We start from the raw sequence: 21,574 nt of genomic DNA, 5'->3' as shown, positions 1-21,574 counted from the left end.
CGACTTTTTAAAACCGCACGGGATAGGAGATTTATACTAATTAACCTTATAAAAATAAATAAAAAAGGAAATAATTCTTAAACGCCGCACGGAATTAAGTAATTATAAACCTTTACTACTTATAAGAGGTCGACGTTTATTACGTTAAACTATACTAATCGACGGAACTACTTAAGTAATTAGTATTTCGCTATCGCTTTAAATAGCCTTTTTTACTAAATAACTTCCCCGCGGCCGGCCTATAATTAGAAATTAACTAACTAAATTAATAAAAAGAATTCCCTATATAACGACTACCTACTTAATTAACTAATATAACGAACGGGCTTAATAATACGGTATAAAAAAGCACCGCGCGATTTAAAAAAAGGATCCTTAAGTATAGTAGTCTTTTTAATAAGTATAGTAGCTATTAATATAGGAGTTATAAAGCTAAGAAATTTATAGTATATAAAAGGGTTTATTACTATAAGGATCTTATAGATCTAACCTCGAGGCCCGTAATTTAAATAGCCTCTTCGTAGCCCCCTTAGTTACCCCCCGGGTATTTTATAAGAATATAGTTAAGGGGACGGTTTAATAAGAGAGGAGGGGATTTAGAGATTATAATAGCCTCGAGCTACGAGTATTATAAGTATCGGAAGTTAACTTAGGGAAGGAGACGGCTAGCTTAAAAAGAAAAAGAAAGTTATTAATCTAAGAGAGGGTAAGCGACCTCTTACTAAAGTTTAAGGAAAAAGAAGAGAATCCTTTAGAGGGCTATCGAGAGGCCCCTTTTTATATTATTAGCTCCCGGCGCGAGATTATTAATTTTAAGAAATTAGCTAAGTAATAAAAAGAATTACTAGCGAACGATAATTACTAAATTAGCGTAATTAGTTTATAAAAAAGACTACTTAAGAAACTATAAAATAAGGTACTAAGAGGCTATAAGAAAAAGGATCTTTAAAATATTTAACCCTAGTTAGTATAAGCGTAAATCGCGGTAAGTATTTTTAATAACTACGCGACTTTATAAAAAAGAGGACTTAACCTCGCTAACTATACTTAACTACCCGTACGGCTCCTTTACGAGCTGCCCGGCGTCTATTTTCGATTATTATTACGGAATACTACCCTAGAGGAAGTAGGTTAAGGAAAGAAGTAATTTAGAGATTATAAAGAGCACGAGGCTTACGAGGCTAGAAGTATCCGAAAATAATAAAAATCGGTAACTAATAAAGATCCCGAGACTAATTACTTCGTCTTCTTACGGTAATATAAACGTCTATTACTACTAATAAAAAAGGGACTATTAAAACCTACCTTTTTATACTAAACGAAAAGGGGGATCTTAATAAAAACGATAGCTAGCGATCTAGAGGGCTAGTAATAGTTATTAAAAATAATAAAAACGAGAGTAGTAGCGAGATAGCGAGAGGAAGCGGGAATTACTTAAACTTTAATAAATTCGTTAAGTAGTAAAAGTATAGGTTTATTATAGCTAATGCGCAGATTAGATATATCCCTATTAAAATTAAATACGCTAGCGACCGCTAATACGGGTATAAGCTAGAGCACGACCCTTAGCGAGTTAAGGTAAGGAAAAAGAAAAAAAAACCCGATCTTAAATAGAATCCTAATTCTTTATAAGTAAGTAAATATTAACTCGGATTATTAGGGAACGTAGATATATAGAATTACGAATTAACCTAACGGCGAGTAAATTAACGTAGTATTAATCTATTTAACTAAGGTTTATAAGAAAAAGGGGCTATAGGGGTAACCCCTATTTTACGAAATCGTAAACGACCTTAGCTATTAGCTAGACGAATAGTTTATAAACGCAAGCTTAGGAATTATAAAAGCGGTTAATAGATTTTTTTATAGGCAAGGGGTATTATTAGCGTAATTATAATCGCGAGAACTTTACGAAATCTTAGTAACGACGATTATAGAGGAGGAATTCGTAATATAAACCTAGGTATAAGTTAATAAGGCGTATAATCGCTTTAACGAATTTAGAAAAAGGGTAAACGACCTAGATTTCCTTTTTATAATTACTAATAGCAATCTATCGTTATAAAAAGATATATAAAAATAAAATATAGTACTAAAAGTACGATAATCGATAATTCTACTTATTTCGATCTATAGCTCGTCGCTATTATTAATACGAAATTCGGTACTAATCGGCTAATAAAAAAAGAAATAAACTACTTAAAATTACTAACAATACGTAACGACGTAGGGATTATATATAAATACTAAAAATATAGTAATAAATACGAAGTAATTTATAAATCTTAAAAAGATCTTCCCGAGAGAGAAATTATATTCTAAGGGGAAGTACGAGGTCTTATAAGAGACCCTAACAATATTCTATAATTATTATAAAAAAGTCGGAATTAGAGAATACTAGTACTATTCGGTAATTAATATCGTACTCGTAGGTAAGGTTTCTAATTATTATTACAAAGCGGTACGTAATTTCGATTAAAACGACTTTTTTAATATTATTAACGTAATCCGAAGCTACTTCGAGACCTACGATAGGAATCTAGAGCTCTTATTTAAGCTACGAGCGATTTCTTTTATATTTATAGCTAGGATAATAGAGGGTAAATTGTAAATAGAAATCCTTAAAGAGCTTATTAATTAAATTAATAAGCTAGCGAAAACCTAGCTAAATAAGGGGACTAATAAGTAAAAAGTCGGATATTTTTATACCGCAATCTAGCGCGTTCTAGAGGTAAAAATAACTCTATACTAAGTACTTAAAAACTACGAAACGCTTTACTCGAAGCTAAGATTTAGCTTTAATATTAAAGTAAAAATACCGCGCTAAACTTACTTCTAGGTATACGACGGCCCTTATTAATAATATTAAGTCGACTAAACGTATAAAAAAAAAAAAAAGAAGCTAGGTACGGTAATCGTTAATAAGGAATCCTAGATTCGTTAAATAGGTAGAGATTCAACTCGTAAATAGGGTAATAAAAGAAGTAGTATTTTATTTATAAAAAAGATAGATATTAGTTAAGTAACTACTCCGAGGAAGAGCGTACTAAATCGTATAAATAATATAAAAAATCGAGGGTAGTAAATAGTAAAACTAGCCCTTATCGATTTAACTAATTCCTCGTTATATATAAGGGCAGATCCGGGGGTACGGAACCTAGCGAAAGTAGCTAATTTAGTAATTTAAAATACCCGTACCCTATAAGAGATTCGGAAGATAAGGAAGATCTTACCCCTTATACTAACGAATTAAATTATAACGAAGTTAATAATATTAACTATTCTTTTTTTACCCTATTAGCCTCGGGAGGATATACGAGGCTAAACGAATAAAAAGTAGTAAAAGCTTTTAATAAGTAGGCTTTTATCTATAGATAATAAGAAAAGGTCCCTTAGATAATAGATATAGAGGTAGGTAAAAGGACGAATTTAATAGCATAAAATTCTACTTTCTTAATATTTAAAAAAAAGAGATATAATACTAAGTAATTCTAGGGGTAGCTAGAGGGGCCCTTTTTATATTACTTAAATTACTTAAATACTAAGCTTATATAAGTATTCTATACGAGTAAAAAGTACGGCTTAGATAATTTCTATAGGATTATCCTAAATACTAGGGTATTATAATAGTTAATAAGAAGAAAAGGGTAATTCTAAGCGCTATAGAAAATCGCGTTAGTAATACTTAATATGTTAATAGCGGGTATTACGAAAATTAGCTTCGGCCTAAGTAAGGAAATCGTCGCCCTAAGTATAGTAAAAATAAAAACGTACTTCGGAACGATAACTTTCTATATCCTACCCGTTAATACCCTATTTCTCTTATATTTAAAAAATATAAATTGACTAAGTATTATATTCGATAATATAAGGAATAAAATCTCTAGCCATAAGCACTTCGAAATAGTCGAACGATAATAGGGGTACGCGTTTATAAAGCTTATTAATAATACGAAGTTAATTAATTATTTAATAAAAAGTAAGCTTAGATAATTATATTAAAGATTTAGCTACCCGTCGGTTACGAGGCTATATAACTTCTTAAAGTAATTAAGTAATAATAATATTAAAATAGGGGCGCTAGAGTAGTTAACGAAAGTATATTACTAATACTAAATAAATACGCAGAGCCTATGCAAATTTAAATTTAAATTACGTAATAAGCTTAACTTTAATTAGGAGATCGTCGTCGATATTTTCTATTTAAATAGTTAACCGGTCCTATATATAATTAACGAGGCTATATTATTCTAAGTAGGGTAATTCCTACGGGATTTATAAGTAAAAATAGTATAAGTAGCTTTACGAAAAAGCTAGATTAATATATACTAAGGACCGCTAGATAGTATTAAAACCGACGCTAATACTAGTTTTAAGTTAGTAAAATTTAAAAAAAATATAACGGCCTACGGTATATAGTTAAAAGTCGTGCCCGTCGAAGCGTATTATAGTATTAAAAAGGTAGAAAGGGCGCACTAGTAATTAAAAAGAGCGTTTAAAATTATTAAAAAGGAAAATCCCGATTCCGATAACGACGAATGCCTCTAGATAGTACTTAAATATTATAATAATACTATAGGGCCTAACGGGCTTATACCGACGCTTCTAGTATTTAGAGTATATTTAAAAACGACCTTAGCCTTATTACTATCGCTAAATATAAGCTAGCGAGCTTAAGTAGTTAAAAAAGTAATATAAGTATTACGTAAGGTAAGTATAAAAAGGTAAGTTAATAAGGTAATTACTATGCGCAATAGGCCTAATATAGGGGTTAATTTAAATATACCCCTAAATTCGGATATACGAATATAGCGCGAAATTATTTAATAATAGGCTGGGCTATATAAATTAATTTTTATTAACGAGCGTTCTTACGTAGTTACGAGAGATCGTAACTAGCTACTTAAAGTATTAATTATAATAATTAAACTATATTATATAGATCCTATTAAAGTAATTTTTAGCTTATAAAAAGAAAAAGAGCTAGGGGAAGCTATATAACCCGCAGTAAAGGTATAGGAAATTATCCTTAACAAAATCATCGTAGTAGTACTAATAAACAACGAGAGAAAGGAAATTATTAAAAAGGTACTAATATTATTAGCGAGACGTCGCGGGAGACTATAACGGTAAGTACTAACGCAGTAATTTATCACTAGCAACGAGGTAATTAACACTTTTTATATAGTAAAAGAGAAAGCCGATTTCGAGCTAATAGTTAAACTATATAAAAAAGGCGTAATTATAATTACTAAAAAGCCGTATAAGGGATTAGATCTTATTAAAGTAAATACTCTACGTAATTAAAGGGTCTATTAATTTATCTTCTACGATCTAAAAAAGTATATAAACCTTTATATATTTAAATCGTAAATAGTTTATAAAATTAAAAAAAAAAGGAATACCCTAACCGTACGAGAAGTTTAAATACGTAATTTAGGGGTACGGTAACGTTAAAAAGGCGACGCTACTTATATAATTACCTACTATATAGCGCTATAGCTAATAATTAATAATAGCACTAATAATATTGCTATAAAAAAAGGGATACGAGATTTAGAGCCGTAATATTACCTAGGCTTATACCTAATCGGCCACAGGGCTTATAAAAAAGATCCTAGCCTATTTACTAAAGGAAATAGCTAGTAAGTACTTAAAAAGTACGATTATTAAAGTGCTTAAGCTATTATATAGGCTCGTAGAATCGGGTACTTATTAATAAGCTACCTACTACGATTTCTATATTAATTAACTATTAATAGTTACCTCTACGTACGACCCGTGCTTACTAATCGCGGAGTATAAAAGCGACTAATTTAGGATTATTAAAATATAGACCGATGATATATTAAGCCTATCCGATATTAACTTTATAAAAAAAGAGAATAAGGAGCTTTAAAAAGCGGGCTTCGTAGCGAAGCTAAAAGAGGTCTTTATAATAAATACCCCCCTAGTATTTAATAGTAGGACTTTTATAATTAAAAGGGAAACCGTCGTTTTTTAATAAAAGGGGTAGGGCGAGAAAATTAACCTCGTTAATTTAAACGTAACTAATATTAAGAAGCGGTATAAGGCTAAGCTTATATAAGGGGTATATATTACGAGTATTTATTAGCCCGAGGCGATTTTTAATTACGCTAGGGTAGCGTAGGCTATAGATCTAATTAAATAAAATATCGAAGTACTTAATAAGCGGCTTAAGTAGTAGTAAACGAATCTCGATCGAGGTCTCGTTTATTACCTAATTAACTTTACGACTAGTAAGCTTTACGTCTTTATTAATAGGTTATTTACGAATAATAACGACCTTATTTCGTAATTAGGGTATATTATTATCCTAGTTAACGAGAGTTTAGGTAAGAGCGAATTTATTATATATAATAATATAATCTATTACTTATTAACTAAAAATAAATAAGTAACGAGAAGTATGCTAATATTAGAGGTCTATAGTATAATTAATAGCGTTAACCTCTCTTATGCAATTTTAATAATACTAAAAGAAATTACCAATCGAATTTGCCTTTTACTTATTTTAATGGTTATTTATACTAATTCTTACTCGCTATACGAATACCTTATTAAATTAAGAACGACGAAGGAAAAGAGGTTTATAATTAATATTATAGCTCTTAAGTAATCGTATAAAAAGCGCGAAATACTTAAGATCCGTTAGATTAATAATAAAAATAACTTTATAAACGCTTTTATAAAAGTAGTACTTAATAAGGGATTAGAATAATTCGTAAGTAATAAAAAAGTTATTATATAAATAGAGGGATAGGTTATATAAAAAGAGTAGAGAAAAGGGGGAAAAGGAGATAACTTAATAAACGGGCCCGAGGTCGAATTATACCTCTAACTATAATAGTTAAATTAATAAAAAAAAGAGAAAGTTAGTATTGGATTAGAAGTCTAATTCGACCGTAATATATAACTAACTACGCAGGGGCTAATTAGGGGCCCTATTTATAATTATTATAGCTAGCCTAACCTACGGTTAGAACTTCTTTTTTATACCTATTACGTAGATATTTAAATAGTTCAATTAATCTCTTCGTTAACTACGGTTCGAACTAACTACCCTGTAATAGGGATACTAACACTTATGTACTAATGAAAAATCATCTTTAGCTCGGCTGGAGTGTAAAACGAACCACTCCGTCGAATGAAATGACACTTGTCGCGGTGAAAGCTTGATTATAGTACACTATATCCGGTGAATCCGGGAATATCTCCAACCCAGCACTGATGGATTGGCATGGCTATCAGCGTTGGCCTGACTAGATTCTTTCCATAAGACATGACTAGTACCCCTGTGATGTCAAAGGTCTTCCAAACGTAGTGAAAATACCTAGCATGCATTCAGCAAGTAGGTAGCATACCACTGTGTTTTATCATGTTCCAGTGCCATCCTTTACTCCTCATCTGCAAAGAAGGACTCAAGATAGGATCGTTCAATCATGGCGACCGATTTCTATCATCAAGCACCATTCCGACATTCAGAAAGTATCCAAGTTGACTCCATGCCCCTGACGGAAGGGTGATCGTCATTGAGCCTCGGTCTTGCCGCTTTACCTACCTTAAATGACGACGGGTCTTACCTCGAACTTAGTTCTGCCTTTTCATATCTGTCAATTTTGAGAAATGGCCTATGGAGCGGTGTCACATGAAGTATATCTGGCGGCTTTCTTCAGTGATTTATAAGATATGAGAGAATATAAGTGTTCGTTGTATCTCGTTATATCTCATGGAAGATATTTTATCAGACTAAACGCCTCTCACTGTGCCTCAACCACTTGCCTTAGACTTTTGCATCACCAGCCTGAATCTTTAGACTCCTGCCTAGGCAACTGGTCTCTTTCAATCATGTTGCTTGGTTACTTCATTTTTACCCTACTATCTATCGTTCTTAACGTTACCAGCGTCTATGCCACTCCCGCCCACAATGGAGACATAGCGAAAGACGTATCCTTACACAAGCGAGAGGCCGAAAAGCTGCAAGCAAGGCTGGTATGCTATCACAAACAATCTTATCACGTAGCTATCGTGATCGACCGCGACGAATATGACGTATCCTATCGCTATCACGCGACCCAAAAGGGCCAAACCCGAACTTTCAAGCTCGACCGCGATCGCCGTGAGTCAGGCAGCTACGTCGATTCTCTGATTCCGAAACTTGTCGCCAATATTCCCATCAACGGGTACGTCGACACCTTCGACGAAGTCGACGAGCTTATCAATGACACGGATCTCCTCCCCTCAAACGGATACGACTGCTGGCAATACCTCAAGAACGCGCTGAATGCAATGCGACAGAGCGGCTGGCTGACGCAGTCCGAGATCGACTCTGCCTATGACGAACTTCTGCAGAAGGCTCAGGATAATGGTATGACCTTGACTTGTCAGGCTCTTTGAGCTGGGGGATGGCGACCATTCGAATTTGCTCTCATCAATATGCGCGAAAACTTGGGCTATAGGTAACATTCAGATTACTCGGCTTAGAAGATGTACTAGAATACATCCTATCTGTATATGAAAAGAACTCAGAAGAGTATCAATAACTTGAAGAGAAGGGGTTGGTAGCAAACCGTATCAAGATCCGAAATGTGACACTTTTGGAAGTTCGTGGGATGCAACAAAATCCATCAAGCGTTGACTAACATTTACCAATCATTCTGAAACATGGCCTTTGAGTACTAAGGCATCATGTCTTGACCTGACTACTTGGATACATATCCTGGCATGTTCTCCAGTTGAACATAATGAGAAACCGGGACCCCTTCCCCCCCCCCCCCCCAACAAAAAAAAAAAGAAGAAGAAAAGAAAAATTCTACGATGTGTTAAATAATCTATTGTATCTTGGACTCAATGTGATAGTGATAGTCACAAGCAAGATTTGACACAGGAGTGATATTAGTAATAGGAAGTATTCCCAGGAGTTGTCAAAAGGCTTAAATCGGTTGGTCAGATTGCGTTCCTAGGTCCATATAATATGATCGCTTTCCAGAGGGAGGTAGATTTTCTGCGATGATACGGATGAGTTATGAGACTAAGACGTCCGAATACAACATAAAAGCATCATTCATTTCATCCGAGAAGCTGTGGGGAGGTCAACATTGCATGGTTGTTACGTTAGGTAATACTGTGCTGACTTGTACTTGAGCTATCATGGTTGATCGGAAACGACTACATTACTTCACTAAACACCTGCTCAGGAAGAGCTTGCCAAAGAAATTTTGCCTGTATAGCGTGGCCGAATTAGACTATTCTAGCTTATCTTGTCTGTTCTCGGATTATCAAGTATACGTCCGCTCGGGTTTACAAGATCATTATGCTGACCGCCTCCCCCAAAGCTCAGATTGCATACCTGATTCTTTTCAGATTTTCCTGACAGGTTTTGGGCAGCCTAGTGCTATTCTATCTTGGATATATGTAACTGTTGAAGTGTTAATCAGTAGCGCCTTTCATCCTAATCCTCTTTCAATCACTGCGCATCTGTAGGCCCCTTCTCGCCGCTTGGAGGCGGAGCACCAGCTGGCTCCTTGTCCTTAGGAGGCGAATCGCTGATCGGATCCTCTTTCACACTGGGTCCAGCCTCTTGACCGAAGCATCCCTGCTGGTCTGTAAGACCGCCGTAAAAGCTTTCTCGGTATGCGGCGTCCAGGTGAGCCTGGAAGTTGGCGTCGGTGAATGGCACTTGAGTCTTTTCGTATTTGACATCCGACAAAGCTTTCTGCGCAGCCGCGGGAAGAGAGAACCAGCTGACGACTGTGCGCTCAAACACCTTGTCTCCATCAGCACCCGTAAATGGGGAGAAGGCGTTGTCGTGAATCTGCATTTTGGGGTGTGTCAGCGTATCCACGCCGACTCCCGAGGAAGCGTACGAGATTTTGCCCGCTGGTGCAGTATCCCAGACAAGATGATCGGTCGTAAATGACACACCCACAGCCGACACGGATGAGGCGTCTTCCCCGCAGCCAAACTGGTTCAACCAGACTACAACACTGGCCCAGTAGTGTCTATGACCTTCGTTGTTGCCCTTACCCCAGCGGACCTTGGGCATGTAGTAGGAAAACATGATACCAGTACGATCCTGACTTTGTCCACCTCTGACATAGACTTGGGCAGTGCCTCCAGCATCACATCCGCTTCTGCCACCTCCAGTCGGCCTCAGACCTTCTCTAATCGCTATGTGTTAGTCTCGTCTCGTGCCCATGGATCCTGGGGAAGGCGGCAAGTCTGTCTTACCCAAGATTGCCGGTGGCATCAACAGCGGGATACGGATCACAGCCGCCTGAAACATAGAGGAACGGATTAAATCGAAGCTCTAATTGTCCTTCAAATCCTGTCGAGGCGCTCTGGGTGAGCGGGACGATCTTATCGTGGCCCAGTGTCGGATGCCCGGCATAATCATCATTGCCTCGTGGAAGGACAGAGGACAATGCGCCATGAATGAAGAGACAGCCAAGCGATGGCTGCAACATGCTGAGCTTCATGCTGAAATCGTTTGCCAGGACTGAAGGGTTTGCAAAAGACCAAAATTGGATGAGGCGAATGGCGGATGGATTAGAATGAAGGAAGCGATGGCATTAGAGGTACTGGAGCAAGTTGGCACAAACTGGCTCACGAACGAGGATACTACTGTGACTTTATTTGTTAGTAGCTGACTCCAGACTTTCGATGTGACTTTTATCGCAGTACCTACATGTGAGTTCAAAGTTGCCCCCACCTAAATTGTTATAGCCTGCGAACTCTTCTGTGCAAGATCTGATATTAGTTCCAATACGACGTGAGCTTCTATGCGGTGATTCCGAATCCAGACCACTCCGTACCTGACTCTCGTCACTTTCTGACGGAGAATAAGATAGCTTGACACTGACCCAGACTCGGCAATCCGTACGGGATCTACAAGTTCTGCCTTGGTACTCCCAAGAAGAAATTGCACCTTCGGTCGAGCCGGCCCCGTGTCCATCCTCGGCGAGTTCTCTAGTGATATAACTTGCCAGCCTTACCTGACTACCGAGTTGTGTTTAGTTCAATTTGTGGGCACAGCCGCTAATTAGAGACGGCTGTTGAGGAATCATCTGCGATGAAGCAAAGGAATTAGACTTTTCTAGAAAAAGCTGTGACCTGTTGGTCCTCGCTGCCAAGTTCTCAATACGAGGCGCCCTGCACTTCTCGAATGACGTGTGATGATGCGACATCAGCCCAGATTCATTATGCATTCTAAGCCTAATCTAGTCTGCTTTTGAGCTACAAGATCTAGTAGCAAGATGCAACTCCATCATGAAGCTTCAGGTCAACAAGTCTTCTAAGCCGTTGTGCCTGCATGGAGGGCCGGGCCGATCGCATGCGGAAAGTACGTACCTCCCGAGTCGAGCGAAAGCTCTTGGCACGTATATTAAACTCTGAAGATGCGGGCCGAACTCGGTTGTGCCCATTGGCTACAGTTTAATAACGAAATTTAAGACTGAAGTGTCAATAAATGACAAGAATATAATTATTACCGTAATTAGAGTATGGTCTAAACGTAAAAGACTATGGACACTCCGTGCGACAGTGAGGCAAGTTTCTGTTACGTGACTTTCCCCAGGATCAGAATCGTGCAAGTGTACCAAAACCATGGTCTTGGAGGCGAATTTTTCGGAGCAATGACTGCTAGGTCTCAAACGTTAACCGCAACTCCAACTTTATTATATGGCCGACCTGAAACTAATATGAAATTGAGGGACAACTGGATAGGGTTGGGAGGTTGCGTGTATCGCGTCTCTTAACCGCCCTTAGCCTCAAGTGCAGTCACTTGAAAACCATCCGTTTCGGTTATGACCGAATCAGGCCGGCGGTGGGATGAATGAACACTATTATGGTGAGTAATTTCTGTATTCTCCGGTCATTCCGTATCAATCTGGGCTACAGCCTGGACAGCCCAAAAGAGCAGCCGACTTCTGAGGAAAGGCGTCAATTATATCCACCAGAACGTGCTTTAAATCGAGACAAAACTTCTTGAAAACGGAATGGCTTGCAAAATCGTTGTCCAGATTTTCACACTTTCCTTCTCTTGTAAATCTCGTCACTATGCGCTTCTTACTTTCGACTACCATCTTTGGCCTCCTTCTCTTCTTGAGTGGCTTTGTCCACAGCGCTGCAACGGACATTGATGCACTGTCGCTAGCAGAGCGTTCAGGTACCTCTGAACTCGTCCGTCGCGGATGGAAGTTCAAGAGCATCTTTAAAGGCAAGAGCAGCAAAGGTTCTAGCTCAGCCCAGCCAGAACAAGAAGTCGAGTCCGAATCAGACAATGAAGAGCAAACGGCTGCAGCCGATCTAAGCGACGCCGAAGATGGCCGTGTGCCTGATATCACAAAGAGAGGCTACATCTTCCAAGCCCACCGCCGTTCGGACTCTGTGAGGGTCGATGTCGGCGTCATGATTCCTTCGCCCCAGGACTGGAAGCCCGACATATTCTGGAGCGTGGATGACATGGCTGTGTATCCAAGCGAGAACGAAATCAGAGTGTTCAACGCGATCAACGAAGCCGACCCCACGCCGGAGCCGCGCAAATGTCGTTTCCGGACCATCATGATGGCCACTTGGAAGGAATACTCGAACAAATACGTCTCGGAGCTCGAATATGTTAGCTTTGCCAGCATCACGAACGAAGACGCACTAGAGTCGATCAAGCAGGCATACTTGTGGATGGATAGAAGCCAGGATGCGGGCGAACCAAATGAACTCCAGATCGACAAGACTGAGGAGGGAACCGATGAGCGGAAGGCATTCAACTGGCTCGTGAACCAGAATCCGCTTGGCCGCGCTGTTCGAGGCATTCCGTCAACCTTCACCGCGATGGAGGATAAGGAAATTGACCGCGTGGATCTCTGGACCAGTAACGGAAGTAGATACATCCGCTACCGGCTTCGTTGATTCTTACTGGGCGCGGAGATATGTTATGGATAGACTTGACTCAGCTCAGGGTATGCAATCTCACCGACTTCTTTCTGAATTATTCGTTGGACGACCTTCTCGATCCGACGGATTTCCAGCTTCGTCAACCTTCGATTTTCATGTAATCACAATTCTAGGACATTCCGCTTGGTGTCTAGTTTTTATGGCTTGTTCTTGGAAGACAAAAATGCAAGGGAAGATTCAACGGTGTATGTAGACTAATGGTATTCGCCGTCATGAACGCTTGATCAGGGTAACTTACCAAATCTGTGATTCTCCGTTGAGCTGATGCGACATAAGCGCAAGCTCTAAAGGGCTTAGCAGACAGCTGAACAGTGGCTGCCTAATCCAAGAGAGTAAAATGACATGATGACAGTCACAGCCACTCCGACAAATCCTTCAGGCCGTTTCTTGTGTCATAAGCTTACGTTCTAATTCTCCATAAGAGTTCGGCGAGACGCTCACTGGAAAAGATCAGCCCTGCATCCCAACACCCCAATTATCACGAACATCCAAAACATTTAGCATATACTTTTTGTCTCATTCACTCCGAAAGTCAAGACTTTCCATCATCGACAAGCCCGTCTCATAGTCCATTGGCCTGACCAATCAAGTACTTTGGACGTCGCTCTTCATTGTTGGCTGGCCTGAGCTATGCTTATATTGGTTGGCTCGCATTGGACCCCTGTCGCCCCGCAGACGCACCATGAAGGAACATCCGAATTATTATCTCCAGACGCCAGAATTCCTTCTTCTCCGCACACACGCCTGCCGTCGCCGATGTGTTTGTCGACATTCCACGGCTAGGTTAAGCCTCCCACACCCGCTCCGGGGTCATGAGAACCGCAGGTGGCTTGCCCCGTTATCGCTTCGACGGAGAGGCTGGCCAAGTGGGGTCGTGGCCTTAGGTACGCAGACGGCCTGAAACAGAAACACGATGGCTCGAAAGGGCAGTCGGAAGACTAGAACTGGCTGCATAACATGCAAGTGAGTGTGCCTGAGAGTGTCCATTTCATCGATCGGTACACAGTGAGAATTGAGAACTTGCCTTAGATGGTACCTCGTATCTAATTCTTCGTGACCAAGTAGGATACGCAAAGTGAAGTGTGACGAGACCAAGCCAACCTGCAATCGCTGCGCAGCCACCGGCCGCCAGTGTGATGGCTACAGTCCGGCGCCCTCGTCAACAAACAAATCCCAACTTCGCCGCTACCGACCGCACCATGTCTTTCCGGGAGCAGACGGGGTCGGGGAGGGCAGAGCCTTGCAGTTTTTCTGCGAGGTAGCCGGTCCTTACATGTCGGGTGCCGTGGACCCTCATTTCTGGCCTAAACTGGTAATGCAGTTCACCAGCTTCGAGCCTGCCGCGCGCCACTCTGTCATTGCCATCAGTACCCTCTGTGAACGTCTACAATTCCAGGAGGACATGGATGAAGAGATCCTCTTGAAGGACGATCTTTACGCCTTGCAACATTATAACACAGCTATCCATGACCTCAGGACTATGACCTCCCCTGAGCGAAGTCCTGTCATACTGCTGGTGTGTCTGCTGTTTATCACTATTGAATTCCTACAAGTCAACCGTGAAGAGACGGTAAAGCACTTGAAACACGGATTCCAGCTTCTGAAAAGCACAATCAGGGACTATGCCTGGACTAAGGAACACTTGCTGCCTCTGTTTCGACGATTGAGCATCTACGCTTTCCTGCACGCGACCGATCCTAGAGACTTTCCCAATCTGGAAGGTCTCGAGCATCCGATTCCCAGCAGCTTTTCAACATTTTATGACGCCCAAAGAATGGTTGACGACATATTCAGCCGCACCATGCGGTTGGTGCGGCATGGCGACCCTTATAGAATATACCCGGAAGAACACCAAATTGTGCCGCCTGACCTACTCGATGAGCAAGCCAGTCTTGCGTCATCACTAGATCAGTGGAAGATACTGTTTGATGCATTTGAAGCCCGGCCCGCATCACCACCGAGCGAGCCTGTTCCCGGGCAAGAGACTCTAACAACGGCGTTACGATACGTCATTGTGTCACGATATGAGTGTTGCAGAATATGGCTGAACACGGCGTTTGGTGACAAAGAATACGACTACGACAGTCACTTGGCTGTATTCAAAGCGATGTCCACAGAAGCAGGGATAGTAGATCCGGAGGTCCTTGCGACTTTTGAAGGGTCTCCTTATTTCACATTCGACACCGGCTACCTTCCTTCAATCTCACTAATTGCAACGAGATGTGCGCATTTGGAGGCGACATTAAAAAATCTTAGACTGAAGCCACTTCCAGGCCTCCCAAGAGAGAATATGTGTCTGCTAGCCCAGGCCGGAGATTGTCTGTGCGAAGCGTTACCAGCATCTTTACGGGACCTTAGTCGACTGGAGATTGCGGAGTCCAGTAATACTTGACTCTACTTAGAGAGTTCTACACATATATGAAAATGACCGTCTAGTAAAGTATCACGCTGTCCGCAATGTGCCTTTTTCCGGTTACTGCACTGGTGGATGTCCATCCAGGACCCACGAGTTGATTAGTGAGGCAGACTCGGCCGGCAGGTCGAATGGTGCCAAGTGACCAGAGTTGAATATCTCGGCATAGGTGAGCTCTTTGTAAGACTTCCACCTGCCAGCTACCTTAGCGTCATGGTACCAAAGAGTCATCTCTCGGAAGCGGAAGAAGGGGTGTCCATGCCATGCCAGTCCCTCGTTGACGAGCCGCCGCATTCCAGCTGCATTGCAGTATAAATCTTTGTCGCCCACGTATATAAGAACGCGAATCCCCTGGAAGAGTTTTCAGTAAGTTTCGATACATGCCTTGTTCTGTCCTTGGGCTATTTACCTCATCGAGAAGCCTGTTGATGTACTCATCGCTGGACTTCCACAAGTCACCCACGCTCTCCCACTGCTTGAGTATTTCGTACGAGATTCCCTCAAACGAAGCATCTTCGTTAACTCCGAGGGCAACCTTCACCTTTGTCTGGTTTAAAAAGGCGTCAATGTGGCCTAGCTCGGCGTAGCATTCTTCCGAAGGACCATCACCACAACTTCGTCTCCAGTCATATGGGTTGCGCCTCAATTTGTCGACAACGTAGCCGCTCATGGAGGAACATTTCTCGTGTGTTTCGATACAAGCTCGGGATGTCCATCCTTCATCATCGCCTGTGCCTTCGCAGACCCCTAGATTCTGCTCGCACCAAAGGTTGAGTGGGGCCCATTCGATGCACTGTGGGGTGCTTAGCAGACTATCAGGTCCGGAACAAAGCGCGTCGAAAGTCCCTGGATTCTGAATACGAAGTCGAATTAATCCGTTGCCAATGAGAATGCCCTTCAAGTTGATGAGCGGGACTCGCGAAGGTAGGCGGACCGGTGAATGATCTCCTACCCAATGATGTTCGATGTTTTGAACCGAGAACTCTGAAGCAGCAGAATGGAGGTCAATATTGCGGGAGTTTATGTCGTGGGAATTTGCCTGATTGTCAAGTATTGTGGAAGCCAGAGCCGGCACCCACGATCCACCATAAGACTCTCCAGCGATATAGAAATCAAGGCTTGAGTATTGAGGGAAGGCGATCATGAGTTGACGAAGGAATCGATCCATCGTTTGAGATGCTTCTTGCAGACCATTGGGTATCTTGGATCCCGTCGAATAGCCGACACTTACTGGCTGACTAGAGTTGAACCATGCAAGTATCAGTCAAGCATCTTTGAGTGTAAAAAACATGATTCCCAAGATCAAGATTGTATCCAAACGACAATACTCAACTCACTCGACAAAGATCAAGGTTGCATTCGCGTTCCAACCGTGCGGGTTATCGATGGTGTACCCGCCCTCAGGCGCGATGCGACAGGGTCCCAACTCCATCAGGTTGCCATAGCCAGTAGAAGACGCTCCTGGGCCACTAGAAATATTCGAAGACAAAGTTAGCAGGGAGATTGGTTTTGGCTCGAGACGGCTAGAAACACTGACCCAGACATCCATAATATTACGGGGTCATTAAAAGGACGATGCTTGCTTTCAAAAAGCCAGAAGAACAGATGACTCTCATCATCACCATCAGTTGTATCGACAAAGCCGGCGACGCCGGGAGTTGAGCTGTTGCATACACTAGCCGTGTCGGACCCGAGCCTGAGGGAGAATCCTGGGATGTCGGCCGTGGCGGGGAAATGTTTTACGGGAGAGCCGGGCGATTGAGAGTGGGTTGGTGAAGCAAGGCTTTGGCTGACGAATGCCAGTAGCAATGATAGATGTTGGAGGCATGATACTGAGAATCTCAATCGGTGAGGCATTTTGACAGTATCGATGTTTGAGGCACTCCGATGCCATGAAGAAGATGGATGAATCGCTCGATACCTTTCGACTGGTTTTCTGATGCAGCGCTTTTGATGACCCGAATAGGCATAGTGCGTAATTCCCGATCGAGTTGTCGGATCCCTAGCAATAAACACCTACTATCGGTGGACCGTGGCAGAGATGCTTCGAAAGCGCTTCTAAAGGCTAGACCTCTCCAATGCTGTAGTCGCTGTATTGGATTGTGCGCAAAGATGTAGAGGAATTTATCGAGAGGTCACGTATGGAAACTTTAAGGCCTCCTATTTGAGTAATGAGATCCGCTGGTCAACCAATTTCAACAGCTTCAAGAGTCACCACGGCTTTCACTGTCAAGCAAGGAGAATAGAAAAGTCGTGTTAGGTCCTACAGAAATGTTTCATAACGATCGTGTTCATCATCATTTACAAATTTCAAGCAGTGGCACCAGCAGCCTCGCCATCAACAATCAAGCTTGAGGCCTCCTCGGCATCACTCGGCTTGACGAGCCTAATGGAGACCTCGGGGTCCCGGGCATAGACACGCAGGCCCAAGACACAGACAGCGTTCCATGGAGATCCAGTCAGCTCCTCTTCGTCATCCAAGACAGTGGATTCAGCATCAGAGTCTGAATCAGAAACCTCTTCCTCCTCAGCCGGCGCTTGCTCAACAGGCGTCTCATCAGCGACGTCTTCGGCTTTAGATTCAGCGATGGGAGTCTCCTCGGCTGGTTTTGACTCCTCAGACTTCTTCTCGCTCTCATCGCTTTCGGGTTTCTTCTCTTCAGTTTTGTTCTCCTTAGGCTCCTTCTCATCATCCTTCTTTGGCTCCTGGGTCGGGCCATCGCCAGGCTTTGACGTATTTACGTTCGCCGGCTTCTCTGCCTCAGTGGGCTGAGCTGACTCCTTAATTGCGATTTTGATTGCAATCGAATCGCCCTCCTTCTTTTGATCCTTGTCTTCGGACTTCTTCCCTTCCTTCCCGACAGCGTCCTTGGTATCCTTCTTTTCCTCAGTCTTCTTGCCCTCATTCGCGAGGTCAGACACAACCTTGGCGGAATCCTCAAGCGCCTTCGCCGCTATACCGAGCGCCTTTTTCTGCTTTCTTCTTTTCTTTGCTTTCTTGCTCTCCTTCTTCTGCTTCGCTTCAAGCTTCTTCTTCTCTACGAGCTCGTCCTCGTTCCGAACACCACCCTTGGCGTGAGCGATATCGTACTGCAAGCCTACCTGTCGCAATTTCTGCGGGTTGCGTTCGGCATACTCCTTGACTACTTCCTCAACAGGCTTGATTGTGCTAACGTCGCCTTCGCTGTTGCGAACGGCTGTAATCTTAGGCAGAACCTCGTAGATGCCTGGCTCTAGGTCGACCTCGCAGCTCACCGAGCGATTCTCCCATTTGTGCACAGGTCGGACGCGGCAAATCTGCTCTGGCTCAGGGGCATCCGCCTTTTTCTTCTCTCCATCTTTGGACTCATCGCTGGCCACAGAGGTTGTAGAAGCAGCTTGCTGAAGGACGAAGTGTAGTTCGAACCAGTACTGTCCCTCAAATCCGTGGAAGTAGCGGTCGTCGAGCTGCGTCAGGACAATCACGACCATGCCCGACTTCTTGACCTCCACAACGAACTTGGTCTGGAGGAAACCTGTTACCCAAGATACATTGGCGGAGGTCCACTGTTGCACGACGGTCCACTTGTCGTCAAACAGGCGCGTGCGGTGGATGTACATAAAGGTCGAGAGCATATCCTGGTACGACATCCAGAAGACGCCATCATCGCCAAAGGTGTGATTCATGCGTTTAAGCCAGTACGGGGTCCATTCTTTGGAGCCGTCGGACCACGGCCCGTTCCATTCGCCGACACCACCATCGGATCGTTCGCCCCAAGGGTTCCTGTTGGTTCAAGTGTCAGAGCAAGGCAAGATACTGAGACTCTAGGAGCAAATCTTACCGGATCTGAACGAGGCGAACCTTCTTGCCGTCCTCGTCAACCTCCTCTCGTGACTGAAGAATGGAGTATGCGTGCCCCAACGCCAGGCCGCTCTTCTGCCAGTCCCACCCAGTCCCCATGGCAGCAAGGGCGAAGACAAACTCTCCGTCAGAATTTACAAGCTCTTTCCACAACTTGTCCTTTCTCAACACGCGGTTAGTTGCGATTGTTGAGGTTACGCCACCTGTCATGTCCTCAACTCCCTCGCCGGGCCAGCCACCCGAGATGGCCTCATAGTCACCATGAACCTTGGCGTATGCCTTCTCGAGAAGCGGCAACCACGTCTCATTCTGATCATCGCAGCGAGCAAAGTAGAGAGCATCAGAGCCCGTCTGGTGCCTCTTCCTATGTAGGCGGGCCTTCTTGCCACTAGCATCGTAGACGTCTCCATAGTAGTCAAAGTCTGACTCGTTGAGGTAGAGATTGTCGTCAATGACTGTCGAAATCCACTCGCCATCGCGCTGAAAGACAAAACCGTAGACGCCACACTCTTCGTCGCGAGCAACGCAGACTTTCTCCATGAGGTCTTTCCGGTGCGCAATGGTGGCAACCGCGGCGAGCCACCAGCAGTCACCGTTGGAACCTTGCTTGATATCGGAAGACGAGTAGCCGTTCATCGTGAATTGCGGCGAATCAAAGATCCAGTCAACGCGGTGGATTGAACCAGGGTTGTAATACTCGCTTCCTCGGACGCCATGACGCTTCGAGACTTTGCCAGATCCCGACTTGGCTCCCTTACCGGCAGCTGCATTGGCAAAGGGATTCCAGATGTCACTGTCGCCCCCAAGAAAACGGCTCACCGCCGTGGGATCGATGGGGATAGTAGAGCTAGGACCCAAGATCTGCGCGGCGTTAAGTGTATCGAGGCTGTTCTTCACATCCCAGCTGCTCACATACGGCACATCTCCCGCGGCGCCACTTCCGCCAGTACCCTGGTCCCCGTCACGGATAAGACCGTTAAGACAGTTCTTCCTAGGATCACGCTCAATGTCGAAGTCGGGGTCGGTGAACTTCTCATTCGTTCTTTCGCACTCTCAGATGATTCGCTTGACCTTCTCTCGGCACTCGCGAGCGGCCGCGTCATATGACTCCTGCGCATTGCGGGTGGAAGATGCCCCCTTCTCCTGGAAAGCAGGGAGGAGGGATGTGTAGAGGGCGCGAGGGAAGATGGATGTCACCTTCCCCGGGTATTTTGAGTGAAATTTGTCCCAGAAGTCAGACAAGGTTTCCTGGGGACTCTTCTTCGAGCGCTTCGTTGCTGGAGGAATGGGAGGTACTGGTGGTGGTGGATCGCCGTACGTCGCCATATTGAGCAGCGTCGCTGACTTCGGGTGTCAGAGCAGGTTAAATGACTAAATTGGTGTCTTACTTATGTCGGCTCCCCTGGAGACAGGAAGCGAATGACTGACTTGAACAATAGAATGGAGTTCATTTCGGCCATGCTGCTGGACTTAAGTAGTCGTCGCAGTCTGACGAAGATATCATTCACGCCTTGAAGGGTGGTGTGACAAGGCCTTGGTAAGGCTACGACCTACCTACTTGACCCGGCATCTAGTGCTGACGCACCAGCGATAGTTCCCGTGTACGACCGCGCATATGGATGTTTGGGTGTGAGGCTGCCTAGAATCACGTTACTTGGATGTGACAATATTGAAATGCGAAACGAAACTGAACCAATTGTATGGGATCGTTGGTATGAAGGCGCCCTGGGTATCGGAACGGTCGGCTTGCTTGGCCGCATTCTGCAGAATATCGAACCGAACTTGCTCTGATATGCAGCGAATCGCCAGGGTTGAATCTGGCAATTCGTACTCCAAGTACCAACAGCACGCAGATTGGGGGCCATTCTGCCGCCGGGCTTCAGGGCCTAGTATCAGGTCGCATCATGGCGCCAATGACTTTAGCGCCGCGAGGTTAGGCTATGACAGCGAAGCATACGGCTGATCCCCAGGGTCGCTTTCTCGGTCACGTACCTACGCCAGACAACTTGAGGAAAGGCTTGCTGTCTCATTCTAGCGAGGTAACTGTGAAAACCATAACCCCGCGCGATGAACTGGCGACTCTCACGTAAGACTTGGAACGCCATGCATGCATGAAATGCAGTCCGCTGTTAGTGCGTGTCGCTTCCCCAAGCCTTTACGACCAACTCATTTTGGACTGGAGTAAACCAAACAGGGGTTCTGTGCAGACGGGAAGATGAAGCTGAAATTTGGGCTGCAGTCACAGGAATGATAGGTTCACTGCTGATCATTCTCATAGGGTATCATACTTGGCCAGACCTAAAGAAGTATTCAAGGTGATCGATATGCCACGTTGAATGATGAATCAC

The 21,574-nt window shown here is 43.5% G+C and overlaps 6 protein-coding genes across 6 annotated transcripts; 3 read left to right on the top strand and 3 right to left on the bottom strand.

The window, feature by feature from the left end:
* Nucleotides 1-3,690: 3,690 nt before the first annotated feature.
* On the top strand, nt 3,691-3,846 carry CLUP02_01614 (uncharacterized protein; the record flags this gene model as incomplete). The annotated part of the gene is made up of 1 exon (XM_049280653.1): nt 3,691-3,846. The coding sequence occupies one exon, from the start codon at nt 3,691-3,693 to the stop codon at nt 3,844-3,846; it is 156 nt and encodes a 51-aa protein (XP_049136610.1).
* A 4,023-nt stretch (nt 3,847-7,869) lies between these two features.
* On the top strand, nt 7,870-8,418 carry CLUP02_01613 (uncharacterized protein; the record flags this gene model as incomplete). The annotated part of the gene is made up of 1 exon (XM_049280652.1): nt 7,870-8,418. The coding sequence occupies one exon, from the start codon at nt 7,870-7,872 to the stop codon at nt 8,416-8,418; it is 549 nt and encodes a 182-aa protein (XP_049136609.1).
* A 1,069-nt stretch (nt 8,419-9,487) lies between these two features.
* CLUP02_01612 (NPP1 domain-containing protein) lies at nt 9,488-10,499 on the bottom strand (the record flags this gene model as incomplete). The annotated part of the gene is made up of 2 exons (XM_049280651.1): nt 9,488-10,184; nt 10,252-10,499. 2 exons carry the CDS (start codon nt 10,497-10,499, stop codon nt 9,488-9,490), a joined length of 945 nt encoding a protein of 314 aa, XP_049136608.1.
* Nucleotides 10,500-10,586: 87 nt separating this feature from the next.
* On the top strand, nt 10,587-15,364 carry CLUP02_01611 (C6 zinc finger protein; the record flags this gene model as incomplete). The annotated part of the gene is made up of 16 exons (XM_049280650.1): nt 10,587-10,646; nt 10,702-10,710; nt 10,781-10,844; nt 10,888-11,045; nt 11,104-11,190; nt 11,245-11,324; nt 11,564-11,665; nt 12,042-12,889; nt 12,961-13,069; nt 13,331-13,361; nt 13,422-13,503; nt 13,563-13,732; nt 13,798-13,856; nt 13,951-13,977; nt 14,038-15,194; nt 15,246-15,364. 16 exons carry the CDS (start codon nt 10,587-10,589, stop codon nt 15,362-15,364), a joined length of 3,162 nt encoding a protein of 1,053 aa, XP_049136607.1.
* An 81-nt stretch (nt 15,365-15,445) lies between these two features.
* CLUP02_01610 (uncharacterized protein) lies at nt 15,446-17,242 on the bottom strand (the record flags this gene model as incomplete). The annotated part of the gene is made up of 4 exons (XM_049280649.1): nt 15,446-15,736; nt 15,795-16,623; nt 16,723-16,854; nt 16,923-17,242. The coding sequence occupies 4 exons, from the start codon at nt 17,240-17,242 to the stop codon at nt 15,446-15,448; spliced, it is 1,572 nt and encodes a 523-aa protein (XP_049136606.1).
* A 453-nt stretch (nt 17,243-17,695) lies between these two features.
* On the bottom strand, nt 17,696-20,841 carry CLUP02_01609 (calpain family cysteine protease; the record flags this gene model as incomplete). Its single annotated transcript, XM_049280648.1, has 4 exons — nt 17,696-19,148; nt 19,207-20,255; nt 20,298-20,570; nt 20,812-20,841. 4 exons carry the CDS (start codon nt 20,839-20,841, stop codon nt 17,696-17,698), a joined length of 2,805 nt encoding a protein of 934 aa, XP_049136605.1.
* Between the last annotated feature and the right edge of the window lie 733 nt (nt 20,842-21,574).

The sequence above is a fragment of the Colletotrichum lupini genome, chromosome 1, assembly GCF_023278565.1.
Source record: "Colletotrichum lupini chromosome 1, complete sequence".
In the NCBI taxonomy this organism is placed as follows: domain Eukaryota; kingdom Fungi; phylum Ascomycota; class Sordariomycetes; order Glomerellales; family Glomerellaceae; genus Colletotrichum; species Colletotrichum lupini.
This window is presented reverse-complemented; position numbering and strand designations above follow the sequence as displayed.